Source organism: Talpa occidentalis, unplaced genomic scaffold (assembly GCF_014898055.3).
Source record: "Talpa occidentalis isolate TD23 unplaced genomic scaffold, MPIMG_talOcc4v2.1 talOcc4.9, whole genome shotgun sequence".
NCBI classification, from domain to species: domain Eukaryota; kingdom Metazoa; phylum Chordata; class Mammalia; order Eulipotyphla; family Talpidae; genus Talpa; species Talpa occidentalis.
The window spans coordinates 24,082,143-24,097,901 of NW_023605305.1; the positions used below are offsets into that span (position 1 = coordinate 24,082,143).

Here is a 15,759-nt window from a genome sequence, read left to right on the forward strand (position 1 = left end):
CCACTGGTCTCTGCATCTAAGCTGCAGGAGTCGGGAGCCTGGCCTGCTGACCTGCCTGCAAGATCAACTGGGAGACGAGCACCCACCAACACCCCCAAGAGGAGAGGGGCCGGGTGCGCGCCGCTCACCACACATAACTCCACCTGCATCCCAGATTCTCCTGCTCAAGACCCCAGGGCTGCTCTGATCAGACTTCCGTTCCCTGTAAGGTGAACGGGCCTCTGGGGTCCCCCTGATGAGTGCCATGGAACAGGGCTCACACCTTGCGCGCCCAAAATAATCTGCCAGTAATTGTCAGAAGTTATACAGAGCTTCATCTGACCCTATGTACGTCTTACAATTACTTCCAGTGAAAACGGGGATTTATAGAAGTACTGTCAGAGTAAAGCAGAAAGAGATGAAGTTTTGTGGAGTTTTTTTCTTTATTGAGAAACTTAAGACTTGGGTACATCAAATAAAACCAATTTCTAGGGGACAGAAATCAAAACCCACAATACAAAAAAAAAGTTAACACTATCTGGGTCATCGAAGAACCCAGAGAATATATTCTTTTAATTGAAAAATTCTAGGTGCTTTCATAATTGACCTTTTGATACAAAATGACCTATTAAATTTGTAATTGTGGTTCTTGTGTTGAGGTCCATAGGACAAGCTAGGAAGTCTTCAAACCTTTGAGCTGAATTCCTGGAGGGGCTATTTGGCTTCTGAGTTCTAGAAGAAAAGCACCACCGTTAACAATAAGAGAACTTCAGAGTCACCCCAATCTCTGCAGAGTCTTTCACCTCAGCACACTGACATTTCAGGCAGGAGATTTCTCCTGGAGCTGATGCTATATATCGTAGGATTTTTAACAGGATCCCCAACCTCTAGCCACTATAGCCCCAAGTCCAGAAGTTGACTGCACCACACTCTGTAATTACAGGGGGGGCAAGTCTGTCTCTCCCACGGTGACACCACTGCTGTGTCCCCACAGATAAGCAGTGGCTGCACACACAGCTGACCTCACCACCCTCAGGCCAAACCAGGAGGCAGCCTGTCCACGTTATCAGGGGAACTGGCAGAAATATGGCTGCGTATGTTGCTCCTAACCATTCAAGAGAACATTTACAAGTCAAAAAACCATTACAGAAAACAAAAATAGTCACACATACGGTTCTTCCTTATCTAAGAGGTAGCAGCAGCAACAGCGCCCACCTTCTGGGCGGCTTCTTTCTTGGCATGGTGAGCCTGCAGAACTGCCACAGCTTCATCCACCTGGGAGAGACCCCCAGGGGTCGGTGACGCGAGACGAGTCCCCCATCTCCCACCCTGCCCTGGCGAGACAAGTCCCCCATCTCCCACCCTGCCCTGGTGTCCAGGCCCAGCGTTGTCTTCGCCTGGTGCTGACCACTCTCCCCAGTGCCCACACCTCAGCAGCCCTCCGGAGCAGCGCTGTGGCTGCAGGGCCCCGCTCACCTTGGAGCGGAGAGACTCGGGGGACTCGAGCATGTGCAGCAGCTCCGAGTTGTCGATCTCCAGCAGCATCCCCGTGATCTTCCCCGCCAGGTTTGAGTGCATCGTTTGGATGAGCGGGAACAAGCGTTCTCCTGCGGGAAGACACCCAATCAAAATCCAAGTGGAGTCTGAGTTACAGACTGGTCAGTACCAGCTTCCGGTGCCCTCCTTTGCCAGCATGTGAGGGGGTCACTCACCCAGCATCTGCTTCTGTTCCTGGGGGGGTGCCGCGGCCAGCATGGAGGCGGTCAGGGGCTCCTGCCCCTGCACATGAACAGCAGGCTGGGCTGCCTAGGAACCAGGAGAGGCAGTGGGTTAACACCAAGCAGACATTTGACAATGGTCAAGAGCCTGACTGTCCAACATCTGAAAGGCTAAGAGGTTGATGGAGATCGTGGGCCCTGAGGGGGTGAAGGCCCAAGAGTGGTATGGACATAAAAACACAGCCAATTACAATAGAAGCAGATTGCTGCTGGAAGGAAAGATGAAATGAATAGAGAAAACAAATGTATGATGCTGAGCAATCATCTCTCAAATCAACTTACTCAAGGTTACAATGATTGTAATTTGCCCAACGATATCCAAGAATTCAAAGCCTTGTTAATAAGGCTCTGGAATACTTTCCTAAAATTTTTTGTAGGATGAATTCAAGACAGACTGGGGCTCAGGGCGTGACTACTCAAACCTTTTAACTCCATCCCACCTTTCTGTAGCACACACCCGAGACCTGTCACACATGCCACGCTGGTGCCAGTCACAGCCCTACGTAGGCAAAAAGCATGGTACTGAGCATCAAGTTCTGGGACATTACCAACTTGGGGTGGGGCAGCAGCTCAGGGGCCACAGGCTGAGTGTGGCTTCTCCACAGCCAACTACTACTGAAGTTGGCAACAAACTTGCTGCAGCTCAGCTTGCCCCCACGAGGGGCACAGGTCTAGAGACAGCAAGCGCTAGTGTAGAAAATCTGACAGCTGGCTCCAACTGAACATCCTGAAGCTGAACTTCTCATCTGTGAGATCATCTTGCAGAACAGCTTAGGATCAAGGATGCCGGTGGACGAGCAGTGGACGGAGGCTCGGAGGGCCAAGTGAGCAACGTATGAGTAAAAGCAAAGTAGGAAGCTATGGTCCCCTCTGGGGCACTTTGGAGTCATCTGCTCTTAGAACACTTCCAAGTCCCTGATGTCCTGAGTATCGCCAGGGCAGTGTCACCACACAGGACACAGCCCCAGGACACAGAGCAGGCATTTGGTGACTGTTCAAGGAATCACAGCAGAGTGTCTTTTTAATCAGGCAGGGTCGGAGGAGCCCCTTGTAGCATTCTGCCCAGCGGACCTCACCTGCAGAGGCTGTATGGCAGGGTGAGGGCTGCGGACACTGGAGGTATATTTGTAAGGTGTGACAGCCCGAGGGGCAGCGGCAGCAACAGCAGCACGAGGTGCTAGGTTCTGCACAGCTGTGGGAACACCTTAAGGAAAGAACAAATAAAATTAAATCCCATCAGTCTGGGCAAAGACCCGTCAAATCCCCTTTCCCCATTCTTGTGCATCCAATACCACCTCCAGACTGGCAGCTGTCAGTCAGCCCTTGCTGGGCGGCACCAGCCCCACCAAAGTCCATAGCCAAGCGGTCCGGGCACTCAGACCCTACAACAGACCAGCAAATGCACATCAGTGTTGGCAGCAGATGTCCAACTGGTCACGTCCCACGGAAGAAGAAATTCCAAAGCACGGCCACACAACACACCACACATGGGGTCACTACTGCTACTTTCCAGGAAGAGCCGACAGATAACATACAACTCTTTTCACCTCTCAGCGTACAGGACAGTCTGTAAAAAACAGTTTTCTTGCATCTCCAACCCCACCAAAGACGTCTCTGCAGTCATCTGGCCAACAGACTTCTACAATTAACCTTTTCCATGTGAGTGACCACTGGTTGAGCCAAGATCTTAGAAGTAGTCAGCACTCCTAGAACTCCTACCGTTTCTGCTCCTACATAAGCCTACAACTAAGACTGCAGAAGCAGGACTGGAAAATCAGGAACCGAACAAACTGACCAACTCTGGGCAGAGCCTAGTCAACCTGGCCCCCTCCTCCCCGGGCCACGCTTCTCAAGGCCAGTTTGCTCACCGACTCTCTGAGCAGTAGTAGGGAGGCCACGAGAGGCCGGAGCATTACCAGTTGGAGCCAGATGGCGAAGCGTTGGACGAGGCCCAGACTGGCGGATAGCACTTGGCATTCCTTGGAAGCCTGGAAAAAAAGACAAGCATTGCACCTCTGTGATAACAATGTGCACCAGGATGCAGGCTGTGCCTCAGAGCAGAGGGGACAGGCAGGCACGGGCGATCACATCACTGTCCCCCATGACTTACCTTGAGGTCTCCCACCTTGCTGCCAGCGTGGATTAGGCCTCATCTGTGCTAGCTGGTTAGGCGTGTAATATGGAGGTCTTCCCTGAGCCTGCAAGGAAGAACACCCAAGTCCTTTTATTTTAAGGACATGAACTCACAGAGAGAGCTATCTCATGCCACCACTACCAAGCCGAGGCTAATTATTTGGCATGAGGTTCTCTCTACTTAAAAGCTAGTGGGAGAGAGAGTCATTTAGTAGGGATACTTTCCTATTACCCACGCCACTGCATCTATGAGTAGGGGTGTATGAAACAGTAAGTCCTTCAGCATTTTACTTAAAAGGATCCTAAACTGTGACGTTCTAGAACTCCATTATTTAAAAATCCCCCGCGCCCCAGGACTGTAAGGACAGCTGTCATTCGGCAGGTTCCAAACAGCCGTGCGTGTACAGCAGACCCACCTGTGGAACTGCTGGCACAAAGTAGCCACCAGCAGCAGGCTGGAACTGATTCAGGATGGCACTGGCAGGGAGCGCTCTCATCCCAGCCACCCTCTGCATGTACTGGTTGGTGAGGTGAGCCTTTCTCTCTTCCTTCCTCTGGGCCAGAGCAACATACAGTGGCTTGGAACCCACAATGCGTCCATTCATCTCAGTGACTGCCTTGGTGGCCTCTTCGGGAGAGGAGAAGCAGACAAAGCCAAATCCTTTGCTTCTTCCCTCCTCGAGCATTACCTACGAAATGAGACCAGCTCAGAAAAAAGATGTTTGTGTCGGGGGACAGCTACAGACAGGCAGAGAACCTGGGTTCTACTGCAGGAGTTACCAACTCTAGGTGAGGGCTCTCACTCATGTCAGGATGTACCCAGACCAATCAAGTCACAACCTCTAAGGACCTAGGCATTCTTTTTTAGACCCCTGGGTGATGCTAGTTCCCAAGTATGATGACATGGCTGTCAAACTAGGAACCTGAGGATGACACCTGGAACCACATACCCTCAATGGAGTTGGACAGCAGTGTCAAGCAATTTCTTTGCAAAACTCATCTGCCTGAGAACTTGGTGAGCAAGACTTGAGTAAGCTTACGTAGCAAGGTTACACTATGCTTTTGAAATATCACAGGGCAGGAGTTCTAAAGCCACTGACCACCACCATTTCTTTAATGGAATAGCAGAAAGATGATCAGCTGGATTCTAGTGCCAGCTCCCGGCAAACTTTAAGCTATTTAACATGCACAAGTCCCTTGCCTGCCCTGAGTCTCAATGTCTTAGACAAACAGCTCCAGAGCCACACACTGGTCTGGCTGGTCTTTTTTCAGTTTGTCATTCACAAATGGCGTTTCCTTCACCTGAGCAGCTTATTTACTACTTTCCCTCAACCATCTCCCTCAGAAGCATTGTCAACAACACGACTATGTGCATGGCAATTGTCTGTCTTAGCTACTGTCATAGAAGTGAAGCTGTGTATCAATCTGACCAACTTCCTACCAATGAGGTGGGCCAGTAAGGTGTGTGGAAAGAATGTAATGTTATGATCTTGAAAGTAGTACCTTTAAACCTTCAAATAAGGTTCTTTTTTGCTCTCTTCTTGCAAAATGCCCACTTGACTTCTCTGCTAGTAAGCGAGACTCTCACCCTTGCACTGATGGAGGCCAGTCAAGAGGTGATAAAAACAAAGGGGTGATTGGGGCCTCTCTGGTGGCTCAGGGGTTAGTCTCAGTGCAATTACCATGGCCTGAGTTCAATCCCCGGCCAGGGAGCCAGCCCACATGGTGCAGCAGGCCTTTCCTGTCTCACGTCACGACTCCCCTCAGCAGTGTATTTCAGTGGATCCACTCGTTCTGCTCCCCACTGTCTCTGGTGAATCCTCTCACCCCCCACACCCCTGGCCTATACACCAGTTCTTGTATGCATAAATAAATAAAAATGAATCTTAAAAACAACAATAAAGGGGTGAAGAACTGGGGAAACCACACAGGGCAGCCTCTGGTCAACCCCCTAACTACTGTCCTTGTGATGATGCTCCCAGGTGGCAAGTGACTTAAGCTAAGGCAGAATCACCCAGTCTCTACCAGCCCACCCAAGCTCCTTTCACCTGTAATACTGTGGCATCCACTGCACCTCTGCTAAACACAAACGACTAGTCTCTGCATCAGGACGTGACCCAGGACTTTCAGACCTGAAGTGCAGTTCACCATCCTCATTTAAGCATCATTCTCATGCGCAAGTACGCAAATTCTTTATCTTTAAAACGGGGTTCATACCCTAAGTTGGTTGATAATAATTAACAGAGAAAATCAAGCAAATGATGCACATAGAAAAACTTTCTTCTTTTCCTAATTTTAAGATAAGGATGCTCCCAGCCTCAGCTCTAAACTCAACACCTTTATTCAAGGAGAAACTGTGGCAGAGTTGTAGAGACAGGCCCCAAGAAAAATGGAACACAACCCGTCTGGATTTGCTCTGCTCATTCTGTGGCACCATCTGTCCCCACACCAGCACGAAGCAGCTAAGAATGGGAAAGATTCAGGTGCTTTGGGAGGTTGGCAGGGAAGGACTGGGTCAGATTCATGCCCATACCCCAGTGCTTGGTAGCCCGAACAAGGTGAACCTAAGGAAATGTCAGTCTCCAACACGTACGGCTCAGGTGAGTAAACCAACACCAGGAAAGAATCTGCTCTGTTAATGAGTGTTCCTTTTTGAAATGAACGCAATTTAGATTCCACTCCAACAAAACAAAGGTCACTAGACCTCTAAATAAAAGGACACTGGGACTACACTTAACACCAAAGCTTAGTAAGAATAAAATACCTTAGCACTAGTGATTGATCCAAAAGGTGAAAATTCTTTCCTTAACTTCTCATCATCAATCGTGTCATCCAAGTTTTTAATGTAGAGATTCACACCCTGAAGAAGAATCACTGTTAATTGTACTTTTACAGGTCCTATATCCCCTAAGACAGTGGTTCCCAAAGTAGAATCCCACACCAGCAGAGTCAGAATCTCTGGATATTTTTTTAGAAACACAAATTTTCAGGTCTGAATCCAAATCTAATGAGTAAGAAATTCTGGAGCCCAGCAATCCAAGTTTATTTTAACAAGTCCAGCAGATGATTCTGCTGCATAATCAGTTAGCAGACAGCCGCCCGAGACGGACAGGACCACCACAGTCACACACAGTCACCTGCCCGCACAGCCGTTCGGCTGACCACTGACCCACCAAGCAGAGCTTTTCTCACCACCACTCCTCCCAACAAGGCGGTATCATTTAAGTGAAAGGAACCCACACAACGAAGAACAGACTAAAAATAAATGAATAAACTGTTGCCCTTTTCCTCTAAGCACTGCTATGATTTCATGATTTTGAGAAGTTGCAAGAGCAGATTCCAAGTCCCCGGGGAGAGACTGCTGAACTTTATGGACACTCTGCTAATATTTCATAGGAATCCCCCACTGGTAGGCTGTGCCAAGATGCCCTCACCTGATAACGGCTAATTCTCTCTTGTTTCAGCTGTTCAAATTTCCGTTTTAACTCGGCCTGCCGTTCCACTTTCTTCTGTGCGCGGCCTACAAATATGACTTTCCCACTGATTTCTTTTCCATTCATCTCTTCCACGGCCTGAAGAGGAAATAACGCATGTCTTTCAATGAAGATGCACAGGTAGGGCCCTCACTCTGGAGGTCTGCAAGCCCCACCAAATATTCTAGGAAAAAGAAATCTTCCTTATATTGGGCTTTTAAAAACCACTTTTATTCTGTCTATCAAGTATAAGCAAATCCAAACTTCTCCAGCAGTAAAATCAGATTAATATTTAAATGGTTACTGGTCCAGATAACAGGAAAAATATTAGTACAGTCATATAAATACAAGCATGGTAGACATGAGCGGAGGTTGATCGTCTGGTTGACACTAGATGTTTAGGTCCTTCTGTGGGTGCTGTCAAGGATGCTAAGGGTCTAGAACAATGTTTCACAAGAAGATGCTGTGAGCTGTCAAATTAGCAACTCTTGGGGCCTTAAGAGTGGTCTCGCCTATGAATGGGAACCAACACCTGCCCTATTCTCTTAACAGATGAATAGCTGATATGACAGGTTATGTGCCAAGTGCTCTGAAAATAGTTCAGTGATTTATTAACATGTGAACTCCCTTAGGAAAACAATTCCAGAGTACAGGAACTGAGCGTCACTACTAGATATGCAGACAACTCCAGTTCCACTCAACTATGTGCTAGCAAGGCCTTGAACACACCTGGGGCCACTTCCTACCAATTTTTCCCCACCCTCGTGGTACTCTCACCTTATTGGCATCCTCGTGTTTTTCGTAACTCACAAAGCCAAAGCCTTTGGATTTCCCACTGGGATCTCTCATCACCTTGACACTTAGGGTCTTACCTATTACCAAAGGACAGAACTATTAGTAACACCATCTCCACCACAGCACAAGGAGAAGGTTTCCTCTAGGAACCCACGTGAAGTAAACCTCTTGTGGAACCCAGAGGGACTCTATAATTATGAAAGAGGCATGGGACTGGCCTTCTAATTCTGACCAAGTTGCTGAGGCAGCCTGGGGATGGGACAAGGCAGAGTGAAGCCAGGCGCCTGGAGTCTACTCCTATCTACCCTGTGACCTCTGCCATGCAAGATTTTTTACTTCTGGGTCTAGGTGCTCTCGTCCCTCAAATAAACACAAGTAGATGAATTCCAGGTGGACTATAAGAGGGGACACACTTGGGGCAAAGGACCCTGACGTACCAAACTGGCTGAATAGCTCTTTGAGACGCTCATCATCCACCTCTTCACCAAAGTTTTTGATATAAACGTTGGTAAATTCCTTGGCTTTGGCTCCAAGCTCAGCTTCTCGTTCTTTTCGAGACTTGAATCTGCCCACAAACCTAAAAAGAAACCATGAAAAGCAGCGATCACCCGGAGGAAAAAAACATGATTTCCAGGGGCCCAAAGGAATACAAGTTAAAGGCTGACAGGAGAGGTTAAAACACACAAGTTCCCATCCAACCACCAAGAGAGCAAGCTCAGAGGTATCCCAACTCCCCAGCAGAAAGAGAAAGAGGCAGGACTGTCTGTCCTGCAAGACCAGCCCCAGGGCTCCTGGCTCAGACCAGGGCTACTCCTACCACGTCACACTGCCTTCGTGAAGAAACCTGGTGACCATGTTTTAAAACGTTCATTTCTGTGCATCTATGTAAATGCATAGAAAAGGTCTGGAAGGATACAAACCAAACTGTTAACAGTGGTTAATCTTAAAGAGTGAGGTTGCTGGCATGAACTAAATGGCCTTTGCTTTCTCACTTTATTCATTTTGTTGCTGTTCACACAGGAAAATGCATCCATGTCGAAACTTTTGTACTTCTTTCTAGTGGGAGATCTGACTGGAGCATTACATAGCCTTACTACAACCCATCTCCTGGCTTGTTCAGCACCACAAAGGGCAGAACTGATTTGTCCTGAGTGTAGCCAAAACCTAATGTCCGCTCTTCTCTCCTTGCACTATTTAGCTGAGACCCCCCTTTGCTCTATTCTGCGAGAACCACACCAAAGCCACAAGGTCTATCATGAAGAGTGTCCGCTGCAATAGGATGAGATTTATCATTGTAACCAAATTATGATGGTGAAGTCAACTTTTTATTAGAAGGCCACTGAGTCAAAAGGTAGCGAAGTGGAGACCTGGGGACAATTTGGCATCAACCACTAGTAAGTGACCCCACAAACAGGCCGGAGTCGCAGGAAAGCCAAGGTCACATAGCTAGCATACAGCTCCTGGTCAGTCCAGGGCCCTCTCCACTCTGCCGCCGGCCAAGACCCTTGCTCAGAGTAGGCTTAGAGCTGCCTTCTAGCCAGCCCCAGTTGCCAATGCTCACAAAACCCACGGACAGATGCTTTTAAGGGAGAGGCGGCAGGCAGGCCATGGCTTGGGCAGGGAGCCCACCTTGGCGAGTCAAAAGGGCTGCCACGGCTCGGGCAGGGAGACTCACCAGCCCTGGAGTGGAGAGGTAGGAGCAGGCCACACTTGGGCCGAGAGAACCAGTAGCCGCCTTGTGTGTGCCAGTTAATACCGAGGTGGGGCCATGGCTGGCTCATGCGATGGCTGTTGCTCCGGACTGGGACACTCACACTTTGCGGTCATTGAGGAGCATGCCGTTCATCTTCTCGATGGCCTTGTCGGCAGCCTCTTGGGTCTCGAAGTGGACAAAGGCATAACCCTTAGAGCCGTTCTCATCACACACCACCTGTCAAGACAAGGCGGGCCACTTTAGAACCTGTGGCCAGCTCTAGAGATGCTACAACCACGTGATCTCCAAGTCAGGGTCTCCCGTGTCTGACAGGCCTGCAGCTGACCCGGGACAACGAGGCAGGAGCGACCAGGACAGGCCTCAGCAGTGCAGGCAATAAGCCTTGTTTGGCAGCACATGCACACCAAAAAGGAGAAATGCCTGTTCACAAGTTTTTATTCCTATTGTTTCCGGCTTGGAAAAAATCCTCCTTGTGCCAGTGATGTGTCACCTCCTTCCCACATGGTGTGGCCACTGGCTGTGAACCCAGGTTACATCAGAAAAGGTTAAGTAGGCTATTCCCAGATTGCCATCTTTCTCCCTCAGGAAGACAACCCCAGGAACGCTGATGTATTTTGTTTTTAATTCAGACAAAGCTTTTATCTGTGATTCTTTCTCCTCAAGTACAGTATTGTGATCACTTGGATGATACGTACGTAGAATGTAAACAACAGAATCGACATTCTCTCTATGCAGCCACTTGAGGTCTTTTAAGAACTTTCTCTTCTATGCGGCAATAACACAGCACTCTATTATCCTTTTAGCAAAGCACATGCAATCACCACCATTCTCTTGATTCCCATTTGCCTCAAGACATCTGGTGAGCAGGGACCCCAAGAATCCAATGATCCAATGACTCAATGTACGTAACTTTGTATCTAGTTGTATTTACATATAGGAACAACATGGTGCTGATGAATTCTTAGGTGGTAGTGACTACTCATCCTGTCTAGCCCAGCTCTGGAAAGCTCTGTATAGTGATATTTCCATCAGGATTACTGCCTGTGGCAACTACTGGCAATCCACAATGGGAAATGTATACAGATCTTCTGCTTGACACCACTTACCTCTCAACAGTTCAGTCTGTTTGACTTTCAGAAAATAATATCTTTGAGTGATAGGGGGAAAAAAGGGGAGGTGGGAGAGGTTGCAGCAAGCAAAGCTTTTCTAACACTTGGCACAGCACCACCAACTAGTAATGCTCCCCAAATGACCACTAACCACTATTACAGGCTGCCTCTATTCCAAATGTTAACTGCTTCATTAAAAAAGGTTTAGTGATCTGGGTGCAAAACCATGGTGCTGCTTCAGAAAAAAGAACCATTTTCCAAACCCACAACAAAATTTCATTTTATTGTGGAGTCAAATATGTAAACCAACACCACAACACAATTCTCCACATAAAAAGATGCATGGAGGGCCTCCGTGGGGGCGCAAGGGGTTAAGATGCAACCTATGAAGCTATCCGCAGCCACTGCAGCACTACTTCACTACTTCGATCCCTGGCCAGCGAGCTACCCACATGGCGCAACAGACCTCCCCACATGGCGCAGCAGACCTCTCCTGTCTTGCCCGCTGCTCCCCTCAGTAGCGTATTTCAGTCAGTCTGCCTGTTCTGCTCCCCACTGTGTCTCTGGTGAATCCTCTCACCCCCCTGCACCTCTGGCCTATACCCCAGTTCTTGTATGCATAAATAAATCTTAAAAAAAAAAAAAATGCATGTAGAAGAGAGTAGACTTATGCTTCTAGAATGACTGAGTACAGCTTCCTGGAGGCCAGAGGCCTGGTCTAGTCCTACCCCTCCCCCAAAGAGAAACCTTTTGATGCCTTCCACAGCTAGAAAACAGGAAGGATATTTCAGGCAGAAGGAAGAATAAACAAAGAGACCAAACACCTGCTAGTTATGCCAGGCTGTGGCACAAGATTATTGACAGGGAACATTTAGACTTCAGAGCCATTTCCAGCATTTTGAAAATTATCATACCCCATTTACCAATTCCAAGGCAATTGTCTATTTAGAATTTATCTTGTTTTCAAGATTCAGTAACTATTCTGCTGAAATAATTTAGTCAATGTTTACCTTGCAGGACAGAATGTTTCCAAAAGCAGAGAAAGTGTCATAAAGTGCCTTGTTATCTATAGATTTGTCCAGGTTCTTGATGAAGACGTTTCCCACACCAGATTTTCTCAAAGAGGGATCCCTCTGAGACCACATGATACGAATTGGCTTTCCCTTAATCACATCAAAGTTCATGGTGTCCAAGGCTCGCTCAGCTACAAGAGAGAAACATTTCGGTCAAGGATATACAACGTCACTTTGTTTGAAACTGTCACCAATGCCAGGAACTCCAGGACTTTTCAAGGTAATCTTGCCGATAAGAAGAAAACTATCAAAATGAAAGGGCAGCAGATTCCTCTAGCCCACAGCGCCGGAGAGGGTAGAGTGAGTTCTAGCCAATCCCTACTTCACAGGGTCTGCATGCCCACTGGAAGAGGGACTTCGGTGGGGATAATCTAAATGGCATCATGGCACCAACTTAAATAATAATACCTCACAATTGCCTAAGCTTTATCATTTGTAGAAGACTTTACAGCCTGTCACCCACTGACTCAGGGGGGCTGGCTGAAATACATTCTTTAAAAAAGAAATAGTTATGTGTAGCATGACTAGAGTTACAGGTAGTTTACAGGTAATAATTAAGAAACCAACACCAGATTTCCAATATGGTATTGCATCAGTTATCAACCAATTGTCCTTTAGTCTACAATTCATCTATATAAAACAAAGGACAAAAACCTATGAGTAAAAAATGCTGCTGTCCCTAAATTCAGCAATCTCTTGTATTTTCAATTACTAAGAACAGTAACTGACTTAAACAAAAGCCTCAATTATCCCAAAGATACTAATGGTCACACATGCAAATGTTCTCTCCATCTATTACCAGGTCAAGGATGAAATCAAACCTATGAGCCTAGGAGGACAGTGCAGGCAGGACCTACAAGTAGTGACTCCAGGCCTTCTAAACAGTCTGAGTTCTAGGCAACTCCAGGACTTCAAATGTTGGGGTGCCCAGCCAAGGTCTCCATCCAGTGCCTTGAGATGCTTCCTTGGCTTCCCAAATAAACCATGTGTGCACCAGAGATCACTGAAGGGACCAGAAGCTACTGTATCATTACCTGCCAGGAGCACACAGTTCTCTTGCCTGGTAGTGACAAGGACCTGGAGTTGGTGGCAATTCCGTGACATCACCTAGAATCATCTCTGCAAGGGGATGGAGGAGGGAGATTCTCCTGCCTCAAGGCACCATCTCCCTCAAAAAGGGACAAAATTCCACAACTCTGTCCCGCCACAAGTTCTTCTGTTGGCTGGTCAGCAAGGGAGTGTCCTGTCCTTACTTGTTTCCAATCAGTTCCATTTGGACGGGGAGGTGGTCAGGGAAAGGGGAACGGGGCAGATCCAAGTTGGGAAAAGCCCAGGTACAGAAGAGCTCAGTTGTGATGGCTATCTGGGACCCCGAACTCTGCCCGTTTATTAGTGAAGGTTCCCACTACAATGCAGCGCCTTGTCTATTTCCAGACAAGGCTACAGAAGGCGAGTCAGCTTAGTCTGACCAATCTGGCCGCACGTATTTATAGCAGGGAGAGGTCCTGCAGAGGTATGTGTTGGCAGACACACAGACCAATGGCTTCAGCTCCTATCGCTAGGTGACAGGATTTTTGTTCAGAAGAGTCAAGAAGGTAGGCAACAGCTAATGTATCTGCTGCTGCCTCTGAAAAGGCTCTGCGGCTAGAGAGATGCACAGACCCTTCTGTCTCAGTTAGTCCAAGTCTCTGGTCTCAGCTGCATTCTGGGCAAGTAACATTCTCTGTGCTTCGTGGTGAACAAAGTGGGGACAAAAATAGGGACCTGGAGATCCTCTGCCACAGAATGTCTTGTTTCTTTCTGGCAGTAATGGTCTCTACAGTTGTTCCCTTTTAATCTGGAGTCACGTGCAGCCCCTGATTAGGTTTCTGCTGGCCTCGCTCCTGCCCCGCCTGTGGCATACCTTCTCTGTGCTCCAAGCTAAGGCCCTGATCTGAGCTGGCAGGGCACCGCATGGGCAGTCCCAGCTTAGTCTCCAACTGTGTGCAGTTCCTTCTCCTCAGGAGTCCTATTTTCTTCAAATGGGATGAAGGGAAGGGTTCTGACAAGTGACAGCACCTTCCACAGGTGAAGCGGCCGACCATCCCCACCAGGCTAGTGGTGTCCCCAGGACTACCTGGATACTTCGCCATGGTCCAAGGCCTCATCCAGAGCAAAGAACGCCTTCTCAAGTTTACAGCAGACTGCTCCTACTGCTGCCTACCTGGCCCGAAAGATCCTTATCAGCCACAAAATCAGACTTAGTCTGGGGTAGGGGAGGAGCAGCAGCTTTGCCAGCTAAAATTTCTGCAAGAATCGTGTTTCAATCATCCTGCTTTTTTTGGCAGACCAGATGGGCAAGAGCCCATCCATGCCCACTGACCAGGCAAGGGTATCCAACAGCCCAGCCCACTGGGGCAGGAAAGCAAGCGCCCGCGCACACACACGCACAAATGGCAGTGACTTCCCTCTGATCCTGTTTTAGCCTCCTTGGGTTCCAACACACAGCCACCACTGATTAGCCCAAGGTCACCCAGTTAGCAAGTGGTGAAAACAAGACTGAAACTCCCGTCTTCTGATGCCAGGAACGGCGGTTTCTGCCCCTGCATCCCAGCATGGCTCGTGTGGCAACGTGTTGCCGGGATGCCCCCTCCATGGGGCTGGGGACCCGCTTAGAGGGCGACTGCCAAGATGGGGGGGCGGGGAACCCCACGAGTGCGTGCACACAGCCCTACTCACCGTCAGCCGGCTGCTGGAAGTTGACGTACGCATAGCCCAGGGAGCGGCGGGTGATCATATCGCGGCAGACCCGGATGGACAGCACAGGCCCCGCAGGGCTGAACTTTTCGTACAGCATGGCCTCGGTGACGTCCGAGTGCAGGTCGCCCACGTACAGGGAGGCCATGGGGTAGCTGCTGGCCGCAGCGTTCATCTCCCCAGCCCCCACCACCCCGAGGCCCGCCAGGAGGACTTCTTATCGGGCCCACACAGGACAAAACGGGCTGCGGGCGGGGCCGGGCCGGGCCGCGCGGCTCACAGGTGGCAGAGGCCCGCGAGGGGGCCCGGCGCCGGCTGGGGGACAGGGCCGGAAAGAGGCGCGGGGGGCCGGGCGGCCGGAGACCGCACACCCGCAGACAAAAGGCTCTCAAAAACAATATGGCCCTCCCGGGAGTTTGTCTCTTCCAGCCGTCCGGGTCTGAGGCGCCCAATTTCAGGGGAGGGGGGGAGATTAAAACGGGGAGTCCCCACGCGCCTGACAGGAATTCTCCCGGCGACAGCCCCACGGCGCCCACGGCGGCCTCGGGACGCGCGTTCCTCTATAAATGCAGGCCCCGGGCTGCCGGCGGGTAGGATTACAGCGGCCGGGGCCGAGGAGCAAAATAGCTGCCGGTGCCGACCGGGCCCGCCCCGGGCGCAGGGCGCGCGGCGCCTCCCACGCGGGCCGGCGAAGGGCAGCGCGGACACGTGGTGCGCCGGCGCGGGCGGGCGGGCGGCGCGGGGTGCCACGCGGCGGGCGCGGGGGGCGGCGCGGGCTCACCCCCGGGCGGGCGCGGGACGCGCGGAGCCAGGTGCGGCGGCGGCGGGCAGGCCGGAAGCGCGGAAAGTGACTTCCCCGCGGGCGCTCGGCGGACGCGCTCTTTCTCTCCCTCGCGCTCGTGTTTTTTTAATTTTTAAAGCGTTTTCGGGTTTTTTTTAGCTTTTTCTTTTTTTCTTCAGGCTGCGGGG

At 49.8% G+C, this 15,759-nt stretch overlaps 1 protein-coding gene and 1 non-coding gene across 7 annotated transcripts; both read right to left on the reverse strand.

Annotated features, from left to right (window-relative positions):
• Positions 1–408: 408 nt before the first annotated feature.
• PABPC4 (poly(A) binding protein cytoplasmic 4) lies at positions 409–15,058 on the reverse strand. Of its 6 annotated transcripts, none has more exons than XM_037498793.2 (16): positions 14,773–15,058; positions 11,992–12,185; positions 9,973–10,088; positions 8,596–8,735; positions 8,141–8,235; positions 7,325–7,462; positions 6,655–6,750; positions 4,307–4,579; positions 3,868–3,955; positions 3,674–3,745; positions 3,053–3,139; positions 2,834–2,961; positions 1,692–1,785; positions 1,456–1,586; positions 1,152–1,254; positions 409–711 (listed from the first exon to the last, which is right to left on the reverse strand). In XM_037498793.2, the coding sequence occupies exons 1-15, from the start codon at positions 14,963–14,965 to the stop codon at positions 1,165–1,167; spliced, it is 1,935 nt and encodes a 644-aa protein (XP_037354690.1). In that variant the 5' UTR covers positions 14,966–15,058; the 3' UTR covers positions 409–711; positions 1,152–1,164. The 6 variants fall into 6 exon arrangements, with proteins under 6 accessions (XP_037354690.1, XP_037354689.1, XP_037354688.1 ...); XM_037498792.2 differs by having other exon boundaries at positions 1,195–1,254; positions 3,626–3,745; XM_037498791.2 differs by having other exon boundaries at positions 3,626–3,745.
• On the reverse strand, positions 6,243–6,377 carry LOC119237361 (small nucleolar RNA SNORA55). Its single transcript, XR_005123298.1, has one exon. It is a non-coding gene; the product is annotated as a small nucleolar RNA SNORA55 (small nucleolar RNA).
• Positions 15,059–15,759: the final 701 nt, after the last annotated feature.